Genomic DNA, 19,090 nt, shown 5'->3' with positions numbered 1-19,090 from the left:
TTGTCTCTTTTACTGTTAAATCTTTTAAATGTGGTCATTTATTAAATTATGGAAATCTATACCTAACATAAAACTTACTATTTTAATGATTTTTAAGTGCACAGTTCGGTGGCACAAAGTCCATTTGCCTTGTGCAACCATCACTATCTCAGTCGCTTTTAATGAGGTTGTTTATTTCTCTGTTTAACTGAGGGGAAAGGCAGAAACCTCTATTGCTGTTAGAAATAATTCGTGGGATGTGATCTTGGAATGACAGTCATCGTCAAAGTTGTATTTCTTCACTGATCTTGCCCCAGACAGAGAATGGGCTCCAGGACAACGACATCAAGCCACGGGTCAGTGAGTGGGAGGTGATCCAGGAGATGGGGACAAAGCTGAAGCCCATGTACGGCCCAGGGTACACAGGGCTCAAGAACCTGGGCAATAGCTGCTATCTCAGCTCTGTGATGCAGGCCATCTTCAGCATCCCAGAATTCCAGAGAGCGTAAGTGTCCTGTGTAGACCTGGGCATGCAGACTGCCCCACGTCTCCTCTGTGCCTGCTCAGGCAGTGTGTACCAGGGAAGCCCTTCCTCACTGACTGTGGGACATTTCACCACGTTTGTGCTGTGACTTCCCGCATGAAGGCAGGTGAAAATGCTTGAAGTGTTATAGGGATTGCATGAGATAAGGAGAGGTTTGTAAATTGAAAAACCTCCTACAGGGATTTGTCACATTAATAATGGCTTCTGTTTTTAACCTGGAGAAGGAAATGGCACCCACTCCAGTCCTCTTGCCTGGAAAATCCCATGGACGGAGGATCCTGGTAGGCTACAGTCCATGGGGTTGCAAAGAGTTGGGCACGACTGAGTGACTTCACTTTCACTTCACTTTCTGTTTTTAAACCTGCAACCTCTATGCCGAAAATACTATAGTCATTAATCTTCACAGCAAACCTGCCTCATCTCTCCCTCTACATGCGATTGGAGAGGTTCGCTGATCTCTTTGGGCAATGGTGAGTGAGTGGAGTTTCTTAGAGAATTTAGGTTTTTTGCTGCTCAAACTGTGGTTTGTAGATGGTGCTGGTCCTTGGACTGCTGAAAATGGACCTGTATTGGGATAGGTATGGCAACTGAGAGTGGGCATTGAGAAATTGTAGTAATTTGACTTTGCCATTTTTTAGTAAGTGGCATTTCGTTTTTCAAATACAGCTGACCCTTGAACAACTTGAGCATGAACTGCACAGGTCCACTTATATGTGGATTTTTTTTCAGTAAATACATATTACAGTACTGTTGGGTTGACCAAAATGTTCATTCGGGTTTTTCTAAACCATCTTATAGAAAAATCCTAATGAACTTTTTGCCAACCCAATACATGATTGGCTGTTGGTTGAAACCATGGTTGTGAAGGAACTGTGAATTCAAAAGATTGTAAAGTTATGCATGGAATTCCAATTGTGCGGAAGGTTGTTGCCTCTAACTCTCATGTTGTTCGGGGGTGAACTCTAATTTATTTTTATTGTATTTTTAAGGATCTCATCTATATGATTTGAAACCAACAAACAAGCTGGTCCTTCACCATAGGTAACTGGGAGGCATTGATTGAGGGCAACTCCTAACTATGCCTGTACCGGCTGCCTGCTCTCTCCCTCGGCCAGGGAGGGAGAAGGGCTGCATTTCTGAGCGTCTTCTTCCTTAAACTGTGCTTAGCACAGGGAGCCACAGAGACCAGCAGCTGTAGGTCATGGGCAGCTGCTGTCTAAGTTTAGGAAATGATATGTGGTGTTTCCCAGAGCAGGTCGGTTTCGACCTTGGTTCAAGTATGGAAGAGGACACATGTGTGCTGAGACAAACTGATGGACAGATAGCACACTAGGAATAGCCCAGGGCGATTTTTTTACCCACATAGAGTTGAATGCTAATGATTTTAATGGTGGTTGTGTGTTCAGTTGAGTTCAACTCTGTGACCCCATGGACTGTAGCCCACCAGGTTCCTCTATCCATGGAGTTCTCCAGGCAAGCATACTGCAATGGGTTGCCCTTTCCTCACCCAGGGGATCTTCCTGACCCAGGGAGTGAACCCGTATCTTCTGTGTCTCTGGCATTGCAGGTGGATTCTTTACCATTGAGCCATCAGGGAAGAAGCCCTTAATGGTGGTTATTAAAAGTATATCAAATATTCTTTTCCTTCCCTTCTTTTGATACTTAAAATCTTACCTCTTCTTACTGTTTCTGGATTTAGAAATTTATGGTCAGTTGTCCAGGTCAGGTTTTCATTTTTTCATCCAGCGAATAAAGAGTGGGTTCTGCTCTGCTCAGCAGAGCGCTAGGTGTGGGGGGGTTCAGTGGTAAATAAGACCTGGTGCCCAGCCCCACTTGGGGAAATAGACCTTAAATAAATGTAGACCATCCCTGATTTCAGATGATTCAACTTAAACTTGACGATGGTGCAAAAGTGCTGTGTATTCAGTAGAAACTGTATTTTGAATTTTGCATTTTGCTTTCGGCTAGTTTTCCTGGGCTAGTGACAGGTGGTACATACTCTCGTATGATGTTGGGCAGGCAGCAGCCACAGCTCCTGGTCAGGTAGAAGACCTTGAGGGTAAACAACCATCACAACTATTTTGTACCCAGATAGCCTTTCTGTTCTGCACTTTCAGTACAGTATTCAGTAAGCTATAGCAGATAATCAACACTTTATTATCAAGTAGGCTTTAAGTAATTAGATGATTTAGCCAACAGTGGGCTAATGTAAGTGTGCTGAGCACATTTAAGGTAGGCTAGGTTAAGCTTCAGTGTTTGGTAGGTTAGGTATTATGAATGCACTTTTTTTTATATTTTAAAATAAAAATTTTATTTTATTTTTAAAAATATGAATGAATGTCCATAATACCCTATGATTTGAAAATTATTGAAAAAGTTTTATTGGAGTACAGTTGATTTACAATGTTGTATTAGTTTCATGTGTATAGCAAAGTGAATCAGTTATACATATACATATATCCACTCTTTTTTTTAAGATTCTTATCCCATATAGGCCATTACAGAGTATTGAATAGAGTTCCCTGTAAGTGCATTTTCAGTTTATATCATTAATTTATGATGGGTTTATTGGAATGTAACCCCGTCCTTTGTTGAGGAGTATCTCTACTTGTAAGAACAACTGCATGATTTTAAATACGGTGCACCCCATGAAGAGAAAGGAAAGGAGGTGGTAAGGGAGGATTTCTTTGAGGAAAGAACACACAAAGGGATACTCACTTTGACTGCTGTGCAGGAGGAGTGGAGACAGGGTTTTGGAGAAAAGGAGGAGCAAGTTTGAATCTCTGAGATGGGAAAGCCTTTTCAAACGTATGCATCGTGCATCATATGATTTTTATAAATTCTTACCCACGTCTCATACTTGTATTATCATTTGATTTGGGAATAATCTTATCTGTCTTATGCTCCAAGATTTTTTTTTAAACTATTGAAGAAAAGTTCTTATGGTAGGTGTTGTATAATTATTATTTCTTTTAAACTCGAATGAAAGAAACTTGTATTCTTTTGTCACAAAGCCCAACAACATTTTTTAGTGCTTTAGTGTCTACAGTTTTTGAAAATATTTTCTGCACATCAAAGTTTGATAAATAATCTTCTGAATTTTTCTTCAGTGAAAAAAACATACCTCAGGTCTGTATTTTGGATTTAAGAGTTGAATCTCTTACCTAGTCTTGTTTCAAGTGTTTTAGAATTTTGTAGTATCTAATATCTTATATTTTATTTCCTAAACATTTGTGGTATATATTAGAACATGAGCAACTTACTATTCTTACTTGTCTTTTGGTTCTTTAACAAATATCACTGGGTTGAAGTGTTTGCTCGTCAAACTCCTTTTTCCCAGCAGGACTAACTTAGTGAAGTGGTCTCTCCATTTTGTAAGTAGAAAGAGTGACTCACAGAGAGATTAAATGACTTACACACAACCACAGTATAATTCAGGAACATCAGCTGGACTCCTTGATACCCTGTGTGCCACTTGAACCTAGTTTACATTTCAAAATAATTCTGATGAACAAATCTAAATAAATTGGTGTACAAATTGAATGACAACAAGGGTGGATTTTTAGAGGGAAAACATGTTTTTTGTTTTGAAAACCACTTGATTACAAATTGAAGATATAAGTACTTTAAAAATTATCCAGCGTTACTGCTGTCTTTTAATTTTGCTGTAATAGAAGATATTCCTAGTTGATGAGAAAAAGAATATAAATTTGTAGCAAAATGGACTTTTCTGAAATCAAAGATTTATCCCTTTAAACTTTATTCTTCTCCATCAGCCTTGACAGAAAGCCTAAGCTTTTCACTAATGTTTATCTTACCAGTTTTTTTTTTTTTTTCGGTCTTGTTAGGTTTTGAGGTATGATAAAGACCAGATTTTAAGATAGCTAATATTGATAATGTATATCAAGTTGTATATTAAGAATTCTCTCTTATAATGAATATAGTTTGGTTCCAAAGTTTGGTTTATGTATTATTGGATTTTGGTCCTTAGAAAATTTCTAGATGGAATTATTGTCCTAATGATGTAACCAGAAGCCATTTGAATGGGACTTTTCCAGAGATGTGGTGCTCTGTTAATTTTGATGTTGATATATAACCTGGGATACAAATTCTGAGCTTGTTGTCAGCAGTTGCCTGGAAGTTTCTAGTAGCTGAAGGATCTAATTAGAGGTTATTACCAACTACAGTGTATTATGGTTCTCTGCCAAGGCTTTACTGCAATAATGCCTATTCTCTTGGGTTATTTAGTAGTCAGTTATGGAAACTGGTTATGTGATTATGATATGAATATATTCATTCAACAAATATTTATTGAGTGCCTTTTACATGTTAGATATGGTTCTCGTGGTAGAGATGTAGTTATTTAGATAAAGTCTATGCCTTCATGGGGATTATATTCTAGTATGTAATCTGTAGAAAGATAATAAATAAGAACATAAATTGTATACTTGCAAATAGTGATACAAGCCAGGAAGAAAGTTAGCCAGGGTCAGGAACTCGAAAGGGTAGGGAGATGGGGAGGTGGCTTTAAATCAGACCTGCAAAAGAATGATGATCTTTAGAGAGAGTGTTCCAGGAAAGAGACAGCAGGATGGCATGACTCTGAAGCAGGAGCGAGCTTGGTATGCCCTGGGCAGCAAAAAGGGGAAGTGGCTGGGGTGTTGTGGGGTGGGAGAAAGGGGTGGGAATGAGGTCAGAGAAGCAGGCAGGGCAGGTGCAGGAAGGGGCAGGAAAAGAGATCTGTTTCTGGATTCTTCTTTCTAAAACTTCTAGACTCAGAGAATCTAAGTTTCAAGAGGGGAAGGTAAAGAGCGCAAAGCAGAGAGTGTGAGATAGGAAGTGAATTTAAGAAGTGAAAGGAATGATTGTGGGTTGAGATGAGAGATGGATGGTTAGAGTTAGATTGCTATGTCAGGTAAACTGGTCAGAAAGAGGGCTTGTGGATGGGGCAGGTACAGCCAGGAGCATAGTTCTGGGCATGGCTTGGGAGCCAGGCTGCCTGGGTCCACTTTGGGCTCCATCACTCCCTCCTGGGTGGTTTTGGAAGCTACCTAATGAATTTGCATCTTGATTTCTCATCTCTCAAAGGGGGTGATGACAATAATCCCTTCCTCATATGGTTGTAAGTGAAGACTTAGGCAGGCAGTATAGGAAACTCTCCAGAAGTGGCAGTTGTTACTGCTGTCATTATTCATTTCGATGTGACCAGAACAATTCCTTACCTTGCCTTTCGGTTTTGAGAAGGTAGTCGCGATGGCCTAACCCAGTGGTGCTTGACTCTGGCTCCATGTTAGAATCACTGGGAAACTTGTAAAAGATTCAAACCTGAGAGGATTTTAACTCATATCTGGGGTGAAGGCCTATTGAGAGAAGCATAAGCATTTTCAACTTCAGTATGTGTGTGTGTGTGTGTGTGTGTGTGTGTGTGTGTGTGTGTGTGTGTGCGCGCGCGCTCAGTTGTGTCTGGCTCTTGTGACCCCAGGGACTGTAGCCCACCAAGCTCCTCTGTCCATGGGATTTCCCAAGCAAGAATACTGGCTTGGGTTGCCATTTTCCTTCTCCAGGGGATCTTCCCAACCCAGGGCTTGAACCTGGACTCTTTTACCACTGAGTCACCTGGGAGAGCAGCATAGGGAGGCCCATGAATGTGTCTGCAGAGGTAGGAGCTCAGGGAAAAATTCTGATTTAGTTTTGGCAGAAAGGCAAGAAGGTCTTAGCTAGGATGATGGCTTATTTTGGTTCTGTTCATCTCTCAGTTCCTATGTTTTGACTGTTGCTTCTCATTTTCTAGGTATGTAGGAAATCTTCCAAGAATATTTGACTACTCTCCTTTAGATCCAACGCAAGATTTCAACACACAGATGTAAGTGAGCTGCTGTAGTTTTTAAGAAAAGTTTATCTGAAATAGTGTTCATAGTGGTTGTTTCTGGGTTGCAGAATTAAAGACGATTCTTTTCTTTATGATCTGTATTGTTTAAAAGTATTCCAAAATAGGCATGTGTTGCTTTTGTATAAAGGAAGAAATTAGTAAAATTATAAAGTACTGAGAATTTGAAAATGAAATCAGTATCAAGCAGAATCAAGTAAGTTCAGTTCAGTTCAGTCACTCAGTCGTGTCTGACTCTTTGCAACCCCATGAATCGCAGCACGCCAGGCCTCCCTGTCCATCACCAACGCCCGGAGTTCACTCAGACCCACGTCCATCGAGTCAGTGATGCCATCCAGCCATCTCATCCTCGGTCGTCCCCTTCTCCTCCTGCCCCCAATCCCTCCCAGCATCAGAGTCTTTTCCAATGAGTCAGTTCTTCACATGAGGTGGCCAAAGTACTGGAGTTTCATCTTCAGCATCATTCCCTCCAAAGAAATCCCAGGGCTGATCTCCTTCAGAATGGACTGGGTTATTTGTGAGGAATTGAGATACAGTGTTTCACTAAAAGCAGCTGTAGTTACTGAAATTTGAAGATAATTTTGGCGTCCCTGAGGGGAAGCAACAATGACCTTTTTGTCTGTTTCTCCCTCCTGTCCAGGACTAAGTTAGGACATGGCCTTCTCTCAGGCCAGTATTCAAAACCTCCCGTGAAGTCTGAGCTCATTGAACAGGTGATGAAGGAGGAGCACAAGGTACGTGTATGGGTGTCTGCCACGTCGACCCAGAGGAAAGAGGGACCTCCCTAGTGAGAACGTGGATTACCTATGATTTGGTGAATGGTGGCTGCAAACTTCTTGAGCTGTCAACATAGCCTTTTCATTTTAGGGTCTCGGGTGTCTGTCTGCTCTTAAAAGTTGTGACAAGGAATGGCCACAAGGTTGTGGTTTCTAGTGACATTTGCTTCATGGATTATATGTGATTGCCGTCATTACTGGTCTTTAGAAATAATATTCTTCATAACATAGAGCTGGAATGGAAGGGATAAACGTATAAAAATATAAACATTTTCCCCCTCGTTATCCCTGTCTTGGCACTTCTAGTATTTGTCTTCTCCTAAGCTGCAGCTTTGTTTCCTGGGGTTTCTCAAAAGGCTGTTAAAACACAACACACATATTCCTATTCCCCCACCCCCACCTCCTAGCAGAGGATTCTGAATTTCTGGGGAGGGATGGGCAGTTCCCATTTTTGGTAGGCTGCTGGGGGTTTGAAAGCATACTTTGGTAAAAAAGAAACTCAGTTGGCCATTCAGTCACGATTAATTGACTGACTGAAAGATGTGCTTCATCTCCTAATTATCAGACTCACATTTCCCTATGTCTGCGGGTTGGGCTACTGACCCCTCCCTGGGCTGCTCTGTTAACTCCAGAGGGCGTCACTTGCAGCCTGGCCTTTTGGAGTGGTGCAGTGGCTTTGGAATTGTGCAGGGCACAGCTTACACAGCTGTATTTGGGGGTCTAGGTTCCCACAGCTGCAGACGTCCTGAGTGGAATGCAGGCCCCGCTTCCCCACCCCCCTTGCTCTGCCTCCAGGCTACCTTGTCTTGACTTAGTGGGCAAGTTCTTTCAGTTCTGTTTCTCTTGAGTGTGACCTCTGTGCTCCCATCTTAACATCAATCATCCTTGACTAATGCCTGCAGACTGAGAGCAAGTAGTGAAAGTGAATAGTTCTTTTTCAGAATGAAGCCAATTAGTTGGGGAAATAGAGCAAACAGGAGAAGAGAGATTAGGAAGGGAAAATATAGAGGCCGTGTTTGGGGGTGGGGAGAGGGAATTAGGTTGTGAGGAGGGTGGAGAGGGATTACGCATTCTGGGGCTCAGGCCAAGAGATCAGAGTATTGTGGGGCAGGAAGTCTTCTGTTGCACTGTTACCCAGCCTTGTAGCAAGGAGTCTCTTATCCACCAGGGACTGGAAGAGCCTTCCTTGATTGGAATGGAGTTGGAGTGGTTTGGGTGCAGGGCTGGGGTGTCAGGTTATCCGGGCTTCTTCTACCTCTGAGCTCCTGTGTAACTTTGAAGAGGTGATGGTGAAAACACTTGGTCCAAAGTGATGTGTTATTTATTTATATGTGCGATGCTGGGTCTTCGTTGCTGTTTGAGGGCTTTCTCTAGTTATGTCGAGTGGGAGCTGCTCTTCAGTCATGGGCTGCTCCTTGCGGTGGCTTCTCTTGTTGCGGAGCATGGGCTCCAGGTATGCGGGCTTGAGCAGTTGCGCCTTCTGGGCTCTAGAGCATGGGTTCGGTAGTAGTGGCACATGGGTTCAGTTGCCCTGAAGCATGTGGGATCTTCCCTGACCAGGGATCAAATCCATGTCCCCTGCATTGGCAGGCGAATTCTTAACTATTGAGTCATCAGGAAAGTCCCCAAAATGTTTTGATCACATTTATCCTGGGTTTTCATCCAGGCTGTCACTTCTGGGGGCAGAGTCCGTCTTTCATGGTGGGGGAGACGGAGACTTGGTTGGGCCTCGGGGGCCTGGCTTCCTTTCCTGACTCTGCAAAGATCTGGAGACAGGGCAGGGTTGGGGGGGAAATCCTGTAACCTTTCAATCTCAGCTGTCAAATGGCAGATTGGTCTTGCTGGTAGTTGTGAATATTTCAAGTGTGAAAGGGCCCCTCTCTAATGTAAATAAAATCTGTGTACGTTACAGGATTGTTGTGTTTTTGGAATCTCCTAATTTGAGAAAATGTAAAATGAAAACTGACCAATTTAGCAATGTTTGGAAGGAAAATTTACTTTTGTTAATATCACAATATTCTTTTGTGATACTGCTGCTGCTAAGTCACTTCAGTCATGTCCGACTCTGTGCAACCCCACAGACGTCAGCCCACTAGGCTCTGCCATCCCTGGGATTCTCCAGGCAAGAACACTGGAATGGGTTGCCATTTCCTTTGTGATACTAGAAAAAAGTAAATAGTTCTTATATGAGGCATAATCTTTATTTAGTCTGTGAACAGCTGGGGACCCTCGTCTCCTCCTCACCTTGGATTAGTGTGGGAGTTATGTGATCTCCAGGGGTCTGAGGCTTGCAGGCAGGAACCCCTGCCCTGTCTGGCTCAGGATGTGCCACCTGGCAGCCCTTGGGCCACGTCTGTCCTGCAGGTGTGTTTTGCTGGGCCCTCCCACAGAATCTGAATTTCCAGTTTCTCTTAAACATTCAGAACCTCTGGCGGTCCCAGGCCCTTGACAGCAGTTGGCTGGAGCTGAGTAGCAGCCCTCCCATCACACAGGACACGCAGTCCCCAGCGGGCTCCAGTCCCTTTGTGGTTTGTGACCTGATTGGTATGCTAGGTATTTGGGTGTGACCCTTGGTCAGATGATTTATAAAGTTCTTCCCCTCACCACCACCCGCACCCCTGAGGTGCCAGGATTAATAGGGTCCCTTTGACATTCAGAATAAGCTTGAATTGACCTCATGATTTTCTTTGTGGCCCCAGAGGTGTCAATTTCAAGCTATTACTTGAACAGACAAGTAATTCATTGTAAGAGCTCCACTACTTTTGACAGTGGAGGGAATTACTTTCTGAGGTAACAAGATTTTCACTGGCAGTTGGTTTCAGAGCAACCAATTTGGGAGAACCTTGCTTATTTCAGGTCTCAGGAGCCCTGTGGTCAGGTGGTCTTGTCCCTGGTCTCCGTTGTTTGTCTCTTGTCTTGTAGAGGAGCCTGAAATGCTCCAAGAGAGGAAGGAAGGTGTGCTGAAACAGAGGATGGGTTACGAGAGGAGTGTGTGCCACACAGGAGCCATGTGGCAGGAATGCCTTTTTCAGGGCCTCCACTACCAATGATACCAATGACTAGCACAGGCCCTTCCTGTGTGTTCCCTGATGCAGAAATGGATGCACAGAATCCTTGCCTACAGTTACAAAGTCAGGGAGTGGAGAGCTGGGGTTTACACCAGAGAATCCGGCCCTGAGTCTGTGCAGTATTGATGGAGTCTCTATGCTGTCCTGCTTCCCTGATAGTTGTTCCAGTTCTCATTTCAGGCTCCCAGGGCCTCTGTGTGTGGGTGCTGCAGATGGGTGATAAAGGGGCTGGGTAGATTTTGCAGTTACCAGGTAGCCCAGTAACTTGGACTATTCACACTTGGGTCATTTCTAAAGCATATACTTCATTGCTCTGCTACAGACCAAGGTGAAATCGAGTTTTTATAGATGCATGCTTAATATGCATTTCATCTACAAAAAGATTTTCAGTGTTTTTTTTGGGGCACTGCCATTTCTATATAAATTTGTTGATTTTTAAAATGAAATTGCGTTTATAGTAGATAAAACCTGCTCACTGTGAGAGTACAGTTTTTCTTCTCCAAAAAATCTATTCCAGATCTTTATGCATTCTAAGACAGTGCTTTCACACATTTTAATACAGATTACTCTATAATTTATTTTTCCTTCTGACGATAGCACATTATTAACAATTCTGTATTCCAAACAGTTTCCTAAGCGACAGTTATTTTGATTTCCCATTCTAATTAACCCTTGACACAAAATTGCTGGCCTCAGTTTTTGATCAACATAAGATAACCAAGGTCCTGCTTCCAGGTGATGTGTTTATAGCTGCAAGCATAAAAACTAACCTCCATTTTCCTACTTTGGGCAAATGTAACATTTCTAACTCACCTTTTAAATTATGAAAAATAGCTTGGGGGAATAAGCTCTATTCCTTTAGCTTAGGAGATTTGGGGTTTGGACATGAGTTAGGAATTACTGGTCCAAGGTTTATGACTTAAAGTTAAAAATTTAAATCAAAAGACGATATACTCCTATGTATTAGGGACAGGCTGAGATGCATTTCTTTTTTCATCCTGGTGATCTTACAGTGTAAGTTTCTCTACGAGCATTGCTCTAATAAGTTGATACAAAACCTTAGTCTTTCTCCTTGTTTGTTAATTAAAGCACTAAGCCCAGACAAATATGAGTGGACAGTGACTGCCTTCTTGGTGCAGTGTTAAACAGAAAGCTCTGTGTAAGCATTTGGGAAAGATTCTGAACACTGTAGTCCTCTCTCTAATTTTAGCTAATCTGTTTTCAAGTTGCTGATGGAGAAAGTAAGTACAGTATCCTATAAATATGACAGGTTGCTTAGGTGGTTGCTATTTTGGAGATGGTCTGGGGCTCACTCTTGTAAAGTTAGTTGTCAGGACAAGCCATTGCTTCTGGTGTCCAAGGGTCAGCTTACAGAAAGAGCGTGAACTTCCTAAAAGTCTCATTCTTGGTCAGTGTTGGTCTCTCTTATCTTGTTTGGTGATGGGCCCATACGGGACACTCAGGTGATGGCACTGGCTCACTGCCCACTAGGAAACATTTCTTTGATTCCTTTTATTTGTTTTGGCTGTACCATACAGCTAATAGAATCTTAGTTTCCTGACCAGGGATTGAACCCTGGCCAAAGCAGTGAAAGCACTGAGTCTTCACCACTGGACCACCAGGGGATTCCCTCTGGTTCTTTTTTTAAAATTAAAAAAATAAAAAACAACATTTATTTTTAATTGAAGGATAACTGCTTTACAGTGTCATGTTGATTTCTGCCAAATGTCAACACCTGGGGTTCTTATTTAGGCTTTTTGGTTTTTTTTAAGTGACTGCTTTATTCTGGAACCTGATCTTTAAAAAAAAAAATTATTTAAATTTGCAAATAATACACAGACATAGAGAGCATAGTATAATGAATTTCCATTTACCATTTCCAATCTGGTTTCATCAATCTTCCCTGAACTCAATTTTCCCCCTCATTCCCTCATTCCCTTCCTCTCCTTTCCCTGCGGAAACTGAACACAAAACCTAAACACCATCCTTTTCACTTGTAAATATTCAATATGCACCTGTAACTATAATACTTTTCTTTTAAAAAAAGCAATATGATGAAAGTCAATTGAGGTGTTAGAAACACACTAGCAAAATGTATTGTCTAGTACCCAGCCAATATCCATATTTTCCCCTGCACTGTCAAAGCACTATCAACCCTGAATATTCATTAGAAGGACTGGTGCTGAAGCTGAAGCTCCAGTACTTGATGCAATGGGCCAACTCATTGGTAAAGACTCTGATGCTAGGAAAGATTGAAGGCAGGAGGAGAAAGGGACAGCAGAGGACAAGATGGTTGGATGGCATGAGTTTGAGCAAGCTCCAGAAGGTGGTGAAGGACAGGGAAGCCTGGTGTGCTGTATGTAGTCCATGGGGTCACAGAGTTGGACACGCCTGAGTGACTGAACGACATCAAAGACAGCTTCTTAGAGTCCTCCTCTTTTTGCAAGACTGACTGACCTGTTGAAGGAGCTGAATTGTTTGCCCCAGGATTGCTCTAAGGGTTGCTTCCTTAAGGTGTTGTTCAGTTTGTGTTTCTTATAAGCTGGAAGTTAGATGTGGAAGCTTAATTAGATTCAGGCTCAACATTTTTATAGCCTGACTTTCTATTATATGGACATAATGTGAACATAGTAATAGTTGATCATGGGAATTAGTGAGACCTCCCCTCAGAAATCAGAGGTAGAACAGGTGAGGACCATGGGTGAGGACAGAGGGGCTAGCTGTGGTTAGGCATTAAGTGTAGAGTGGCTGAGTTTGAGATAAATCAGACCAGCTGTGAAAGCTGGGAGCTGGTCTGCAGTGGGGCAGAGACATCGTGTCTCCAGTTAGGAACCTTTTTAATGACTTCTCAATGATCATCACTTCTCAAGCTAGAACTTGTCTGCTGCACCAGTGATTAGGCCAGGTCAGTCGAGGGCAAACAAAGAACTGAAATGGGCACCGAGAGGGAAGAGGCATGGAGGGGAGTGAATGGGGCTGGGCCAAAGCCCGAGTGTGGGGCTGGGCCAAAGCCCGAGTGTGGAGCTGAGCCTCTGGAGTTTTCACCATGGTCTCTGTTGGAACTTCTCCCAGCTGTACGACCATACGGTGGCATAGAGCAGCAGCCAACTCTTCAGTTTACTTTCAGCAAGTTGGTAAACTTTCCCAAGCAGCTGCTTTGATGGGGACTGGAAGCCAAGCACAGCTTGTAAGAGGTAACAGCAGCAGGCAGTGAGTGTGTGCATACGTGAATGCCTAAACCCAAATTCACAACGTGAACAGGCGTATTCTAGGTGGTGCCTCTGCACCGCCCAGATGGAGACATCGTTGCTGGCCTGGCCTGGGAGGTTGACCTCAGAGGTCGATTTGAAGAGGGCTTACCCAGAATCCAGACACACTGTTTTCTCAGCAGCGGGTAAGAGAGACTTCAGACATCAGAGGTGAGAAGTAGGCCTGTGTAGTTCTTGCAAGAAACAGTGTTAGGACACGAGAGAGAAAGACGGATAAAGAGAGCGAGCGAGACAGATTGACTTTCCTAGTTGTGTGATCCTGGGTCAGTTACTTAATTCCTCTAGAACTCAGTTTCCTCATCTGTCAAATGTAGAAAATAATAATAATAGTTACCTCATGAGGTTGAGTAATTTAAGTAAAGATGCACGTATAAGGTGCTCAGAACTGTGCCTGCCACCTAGTAAATGTTCATCCTCGTACCTAGAATAGTGTCTGACATTTTGTAACACTTGGTAAATTCCTGTTGAATGAATGACTAAATGTTAGTATGCAAATGTAAGGCATTATTTGCATGCATGTGTTGGCTGATACTATATAGATATATGTCAGTCAGCATTATGAGTGAAGAAAGTTACAATTTTTACATGCCTTTCAGGAGGTGTACATGTGGGTAGTTAAATGGATCATCAGGTATAAATTGGTCTTTGCTGATGCTGAAGGCACATCTGCAGCCTTGTGTGTGTATGTAGGCTGATCAGTTATACACAGGTTCTGAGTCCTCAGATGCTCAAATGCTGCCTCTTTGGGGAATTCTTCTCTCAGAGCTGCCAACACTGTTTTAGGTTGTCTGCAGTGTTCCCTAATATTTGTTATAGATATGTGTTGAATCTCACCCCACCCCCACCTATTCTCTTTCAGCTCTTGGTGAGGAATCCCCAACATGTTCTACATGGAGGTGGCCAGTAAATACTAGATGCCCATATCAGATACATTTTGAGCAAGACAGAATTCTCCTGAGTTTTATTAGAAACATCGCTTAGAACATGTGTGCCTCGAAGAGACTTCATATGTAGAGCTGCCTCGTGGCTGCCAGGAGAGATAGCTCTTGGAGTTTCCCCATCACTTTTTGTGTCTGACTGTGTGGTTGTGCACCCCTGCTGTGGCCTGTGGACCCTAGGCCTGGACCCTGGTGTACAGGAGATCTCACAGAGGTGGGAGTCAAGGCCTTCGCCTGCCAAGTGCTGCAGTCAGGCTGGGGAGACAGGCTAGAGTGGGCTGAATGTTAAAGCAAAAGCCATGCTGTTGTGTTCAGTGCCCAGGGATGGCCCAGACAGCAAGTTCTCTGCATTTCTGAGGAGGGGATGGTGGCCTGGAGGCTGCTCATGGAGAGGTTTTGAGACGTGGGTGTACCTTTGCCTGGAGCACAGGGATTACTTTTTGATTGGCGAGGTGAGGTTTGTCTCACTGAGACCTAATGTGTGCTGCAGCTACGACTCCAGTTTTGCTACCAGGAGTGTGGAATTGGGATCAGAACCCAGTTCTGGCTCTTTGCTGGCTACATGGTCATCTGGTCATAAGACCATTTCAGTTGACAGACTTGGTGGCACTTCTCTGCAGCCTCAGTTTCCCTGGCTGTAAAATGGGGATAATGGTAGCACAAGGGTTTTACACAAGGGGACGTGCAGCACCATTATTAGAGGCTGAACTTGGAGAGGACTCAGGAAACAGCTTTATCCTTAAAGATGATGTGGATCTTCCAGTCTGCCTCTTTAGAGTATCTCAGGCTGAGTGCCTGGGTTCCCAGCAGATTGTTGTTCACTCAGTTGTGTCTGACTGTTTGCCACCCCATGGACTGCAGCACACCAGGCTTCCTTGTCCTTCACCATCTCCCAGAGTTTGCTCAAACTCTTGTCCATTGAGCTGGTGATGCTATCCAACCATCTTGTCCTCTGTCTTCCCCTTCTCCTCCTGTCTTTGTTCCTTCCAGTGAATAGCCAGGGTTGATTTCCTTTAGAATTGACTGGTTTGATCTCCTTGCAGTCCAAGAGGCTCTCAAGAGTCTTCTCCAATACCACAGTTCAAGAGCAAATTACTGGCATTAAAAAGCCCATTTCCCATCAAAGCCAGTTTAAGGCTTCTCCCACTACCAATCTCAGGTGCCTTGGAAACCAGCAGTGTAGAAAGGTCAGTGTCAGCTTGCTCTAGTGTTTTTCCACTCTTGCTCCACCTCTTTGCCTCCTCAGGCTGCTCCAGGGTCAAGGGTTGGGGAGATTGGAGTTGAGGCAGAGCCTTTCCCTGGGCGGAGAGTGTTTGCTCCTTGGTTGCGTGAGTCTGTGGTTCTTTAGAGATATGCTTGTCCTCTCAGAGACCCCCACAAGGATCTTTTGCCTGATGCCCTGTCTCAGTGACCTCTGTGAGCCCTGCCTCAGCTCCTCAGTGGGCCGCCCTCCCATTGTCTTAGGCAGCATCCTCTCTGGAGGAGCCCAGCTGCCTTCTGAGCAGTCCCTTAGCCCCCCTCCCCCAGCCCCCCCGAGGAAGTTTACACATCCAAAGTTCACAGCCAAAGTTGTCCCAGCTCTTCCCATCCTGGCAGCTGCAGGCAACCTCCTTCGGCTTCTCCAGGTGAGGGGCAGGCTCCCAGGAGTGCCCTGTGGTCCAGAAACAGCCCTGTGCTGGCCCTTGAGCAGTACTTTGCCTGGGGCTGGGAGCCATTTCCTCTCCTTTCTCTCATATTCCCTCCTGGTGGTGGAGCAAGCCCTATGCAGACAGAAATCGGGGTGTTTATCGTGCCTTTTAGTTCTGAGTAAACAGAAGAGCCCCATCCCATTCCCACGTCAGTCTCACAGCACAGTTCCTGGTACGCAACCAACATCCAGTGTGTCCTGGCTGCTGTCGCTGTTTAGCTAAGGTGGGCTTCAGTATTCTTATCTGAAATCCTGGCTACTGGTAATCTCTGCTCTGCTTCCCACTTGTAAGTTTTGGTTTTATTTTTATATTTTAGCCTCAGCAGAATGGGATCTCCCCACGCATGTTTAAGGCCTTTGTGAGCAAGAGCCACCCGGAATTCTCCTCCAACAGACAGCAGGATGCCCAGGAGTTTTTCCTGCACCTCGTGAATCTAGTAGAGGTAAGTCACCCTTTAGAACTGCTGGAAAGGGTTGTTAGGAGCGTGTCCAGCCCTCGCGTGCAGCCCCGCCGGTGTGGCCAGAACGCTGCCACCCCCAACCTCTCCCTGTCTGGGCCCCTTTTAGAGTTGGCGTCTTTGGGGCTTTCTCTGTTTGGCCCACTTGATGTAATTGCTCCTCAAGCCTGGCTTTCTCGGCCTTCGTGGGTCTCCCTGTTCTCCTAATTTGAATGTGTTCTAGGAGTGCTTATCCATTTTTTCGTTCCCTATTTTTGTTTTTTGTCTCTGTGACAAGCTCCTTGAGAGGCCAGTGTGGTATTTGGTATCCTCCTGTCCTCTGTCCTCCGAGATGCTCACTCTGGGCTCAGCAGGATTGAATCACATTAAATGCTGTGGTTCTTAAAGGCCACTGAGAATTTATGATTAAAGCCTTTTTTCCTCCTCTCTTAAAAAAATAACTACTTTTTCCCTGATGACTAATGTGTTCTTTGTGGAAATAGAGGCGCAGAAGAGAAAATCAAAACCCCCCATACTGCCTGCTCCCTGGTACAAGCAGTGCTAACATTCTGGTGTCTGACTCCCTACCTCCACCCCAGCGTTCATTCTCTGCTTGCTGGTTTGTGAGCAGTGTTTTCCACTTAACCTGTTGTGAACATTTTGCCATGCCATTATATACTCAAATATAGCCTACTTTCTTTCTTATTTGTGTATAATTTACATGAGTACATTTATAGAATCGTATCATACATGGCTTAATTTTTTAATTTAAATTTTAAAAAATATTTTTAAAATAAAAATTTGTTTAAATTAAAAAACTTTAAATTTTTTAAAATTTACTTTTTAATTATTTTTAAGCTTTTTATTTTATATTGAGGTATAGCCAGTTAACAGTGTTGTGATAGTTTCAGGTAAACAACAAAGGGACTCAGCCATCCATATATATGTATCCATTCTCCCCAAACTCCTCTCCTCTCCTCTCCTGTCTACTACATAACGTTGAGAAGAGTTCCATGTGCTTTATAATAGGTCCTTGTTGGTTATTACCCATTTTAAGTATAGCAATGTGTACATGTCCATCTCAAACAACCTAACTATACTTGGCTTAATTTTTCTGGTGCAGCCCTTGATTTTTTTCCCCTCCTTTCTCTTTACTTGGCCTTTCATATCTCCTTTCTTCTAATTCTGTCTAGCTCATGCCCTGACTTGATATAATCTCATTTTCAGAGGAACCGCATTGGCTCGGAAAACCCAAGTGATGTTTTTCGGTTTTTGGTGGAAGAGCGGATTCAGTGCTGTCAGACCCGAAAAGTCCGCTACACGGAGAGGGTGGACTACCTGATGCAATTACCTGTGGCCATGGAGGCGGCAACCAACAAAGGTAGTGTTCCAAAGTGGGAAGTGAGCAGAGCGCCTCTTCACACGTGAAGACCCTCGAGTGAGAGACAGTGCGGTTTAGTTACTGCAGAGCTGTCTGGAGTAGACCTGGAAGGTGTCTGCTCTGCCTGTCTCTCCTCATCTACTCTTCAGCCCCCATGTGGCTTTCTCTGAGATTTTCATGGAGCCAGTTATAGAGGAAACCTACTTCAGTGCCTATAAGTTTCAACAACAGGTTGGTTTAGAGTCAGTTTAATTTGGAGGAAATTATTTGTAATTTAACATTATCACTTACAAGTTGTGCTGTAAAGTCTGAGGGAAGTGTCAGAACTACATTTTTTGATGTGAGCCATTCAGGCAGAGGTCTCTTAAAAAGAATCCATCTTTGGCATCTGAGCAAGGTGCCTGTTGTGGGTGATAAAGTATGGCCGGGCCCTTTGTCAGGCACCCCTTAGAAAGGTCTCTGGACATTGGAAGCAGGAAGAAGGCAGATACCCAGGTGGAGGGGGTGATGCTCAGGGGAAATTTCCTTCAGTAAGTCTGATCTGCTTCTTTTCAGACAAAATAGATGAATGATATTTCTTAGAACTAACATCTTAGAAGCAGAAAAAGGAGAAATATCTGCTTAATTGCTTATGTCCTGTGAACTGGTCATTTTTGTAAAGTTCAAACACTCCTTGGGCGGCTTTTTTATTCTCTTTTTGCAGGGGTGGTGGGTAGTCACTTTATTGTGTTAATTGGAAAATGATTTTAAGATGAAACAATTTCCATTTTCTCTAAACTTTTGCAGCTTTTGGCTAGTTTTAAAATTCTTATTCATTACACAAAGTAGAAATGGGGTGGGGATCTGTGGTTTGGTTCCTTTTTAGCGTGAGGCCTAATTGCTTTCTCTTGACTACCTTGGTGGATGCTGGCTAACATATCTTCTACTCAGTTCTGTGATCCTCTCTAAACTCACTGTTTATAATTTATAAGTGGTAGCTATATATATGTATATTTGTTGTTGTTGTTGTTGTTCAGAAAGGAGATTTGTAACTTAGTGTCAGGAAATTGATAGCTGGAAACACATAATGCTAGCATCCTAGACAGAAGTCCATCCTAAACCGCTGGTGGACTGGGGAATGAACT

At 43.5% G+C, this 19,090-nt stretch overlaps 1 protein-coding gene across 1 annotated transcript in view; it reads left to right on the top strand.

The window, feature by feature from the left end:
* USP13 (ubiquitin specific peptidase 13) overlaps window positions 1-19,090 on the top strand; it is a 129,685-nt gene that overhangs the window by 68,593 nt on the left and 42,002 nt on the right. The window contains exons 8-12 of the mRNA XM_068971203.1: window positions 297-484; window positions 6,315-6,386; window positions 7,051-7,144; window positions 16,466-16,591; window positions 17,813-17,966. Coding sequence (XP_068827304.1) covers window positions 297-484; window positions 6,315-6,386; window positions 7,051-7,144; window positions 16,466-16,591; window positions 17,813-17,966 — 634 coding nt within the window. The remainder of the gene's footprint in view (window positions 1-296; window positions 485-6,314; window positions 6,387-7,050; window positions 7,145-16,465; window positions 16,592-17,812; window positions 17,967-19,090) is intronic.

Source organism: Capricornis sumatraensis, chromosome 1 (genome assembly GCF_032405125.1).
Source record: "Capricornis sumatraensis isolate serow.1 chromosome 1, serow.2, whole genome shotgun sequence".
Taxonomy (NCBI): Eukaryota; Metazoa; Chordata; class Mammalia; order Artiodactyla; family Bovidae; genus Capricornis; species Capricornis sumatraensis.
This window is presented reverse-complemented; position numbering and strand designations above follow the sequence as displayed.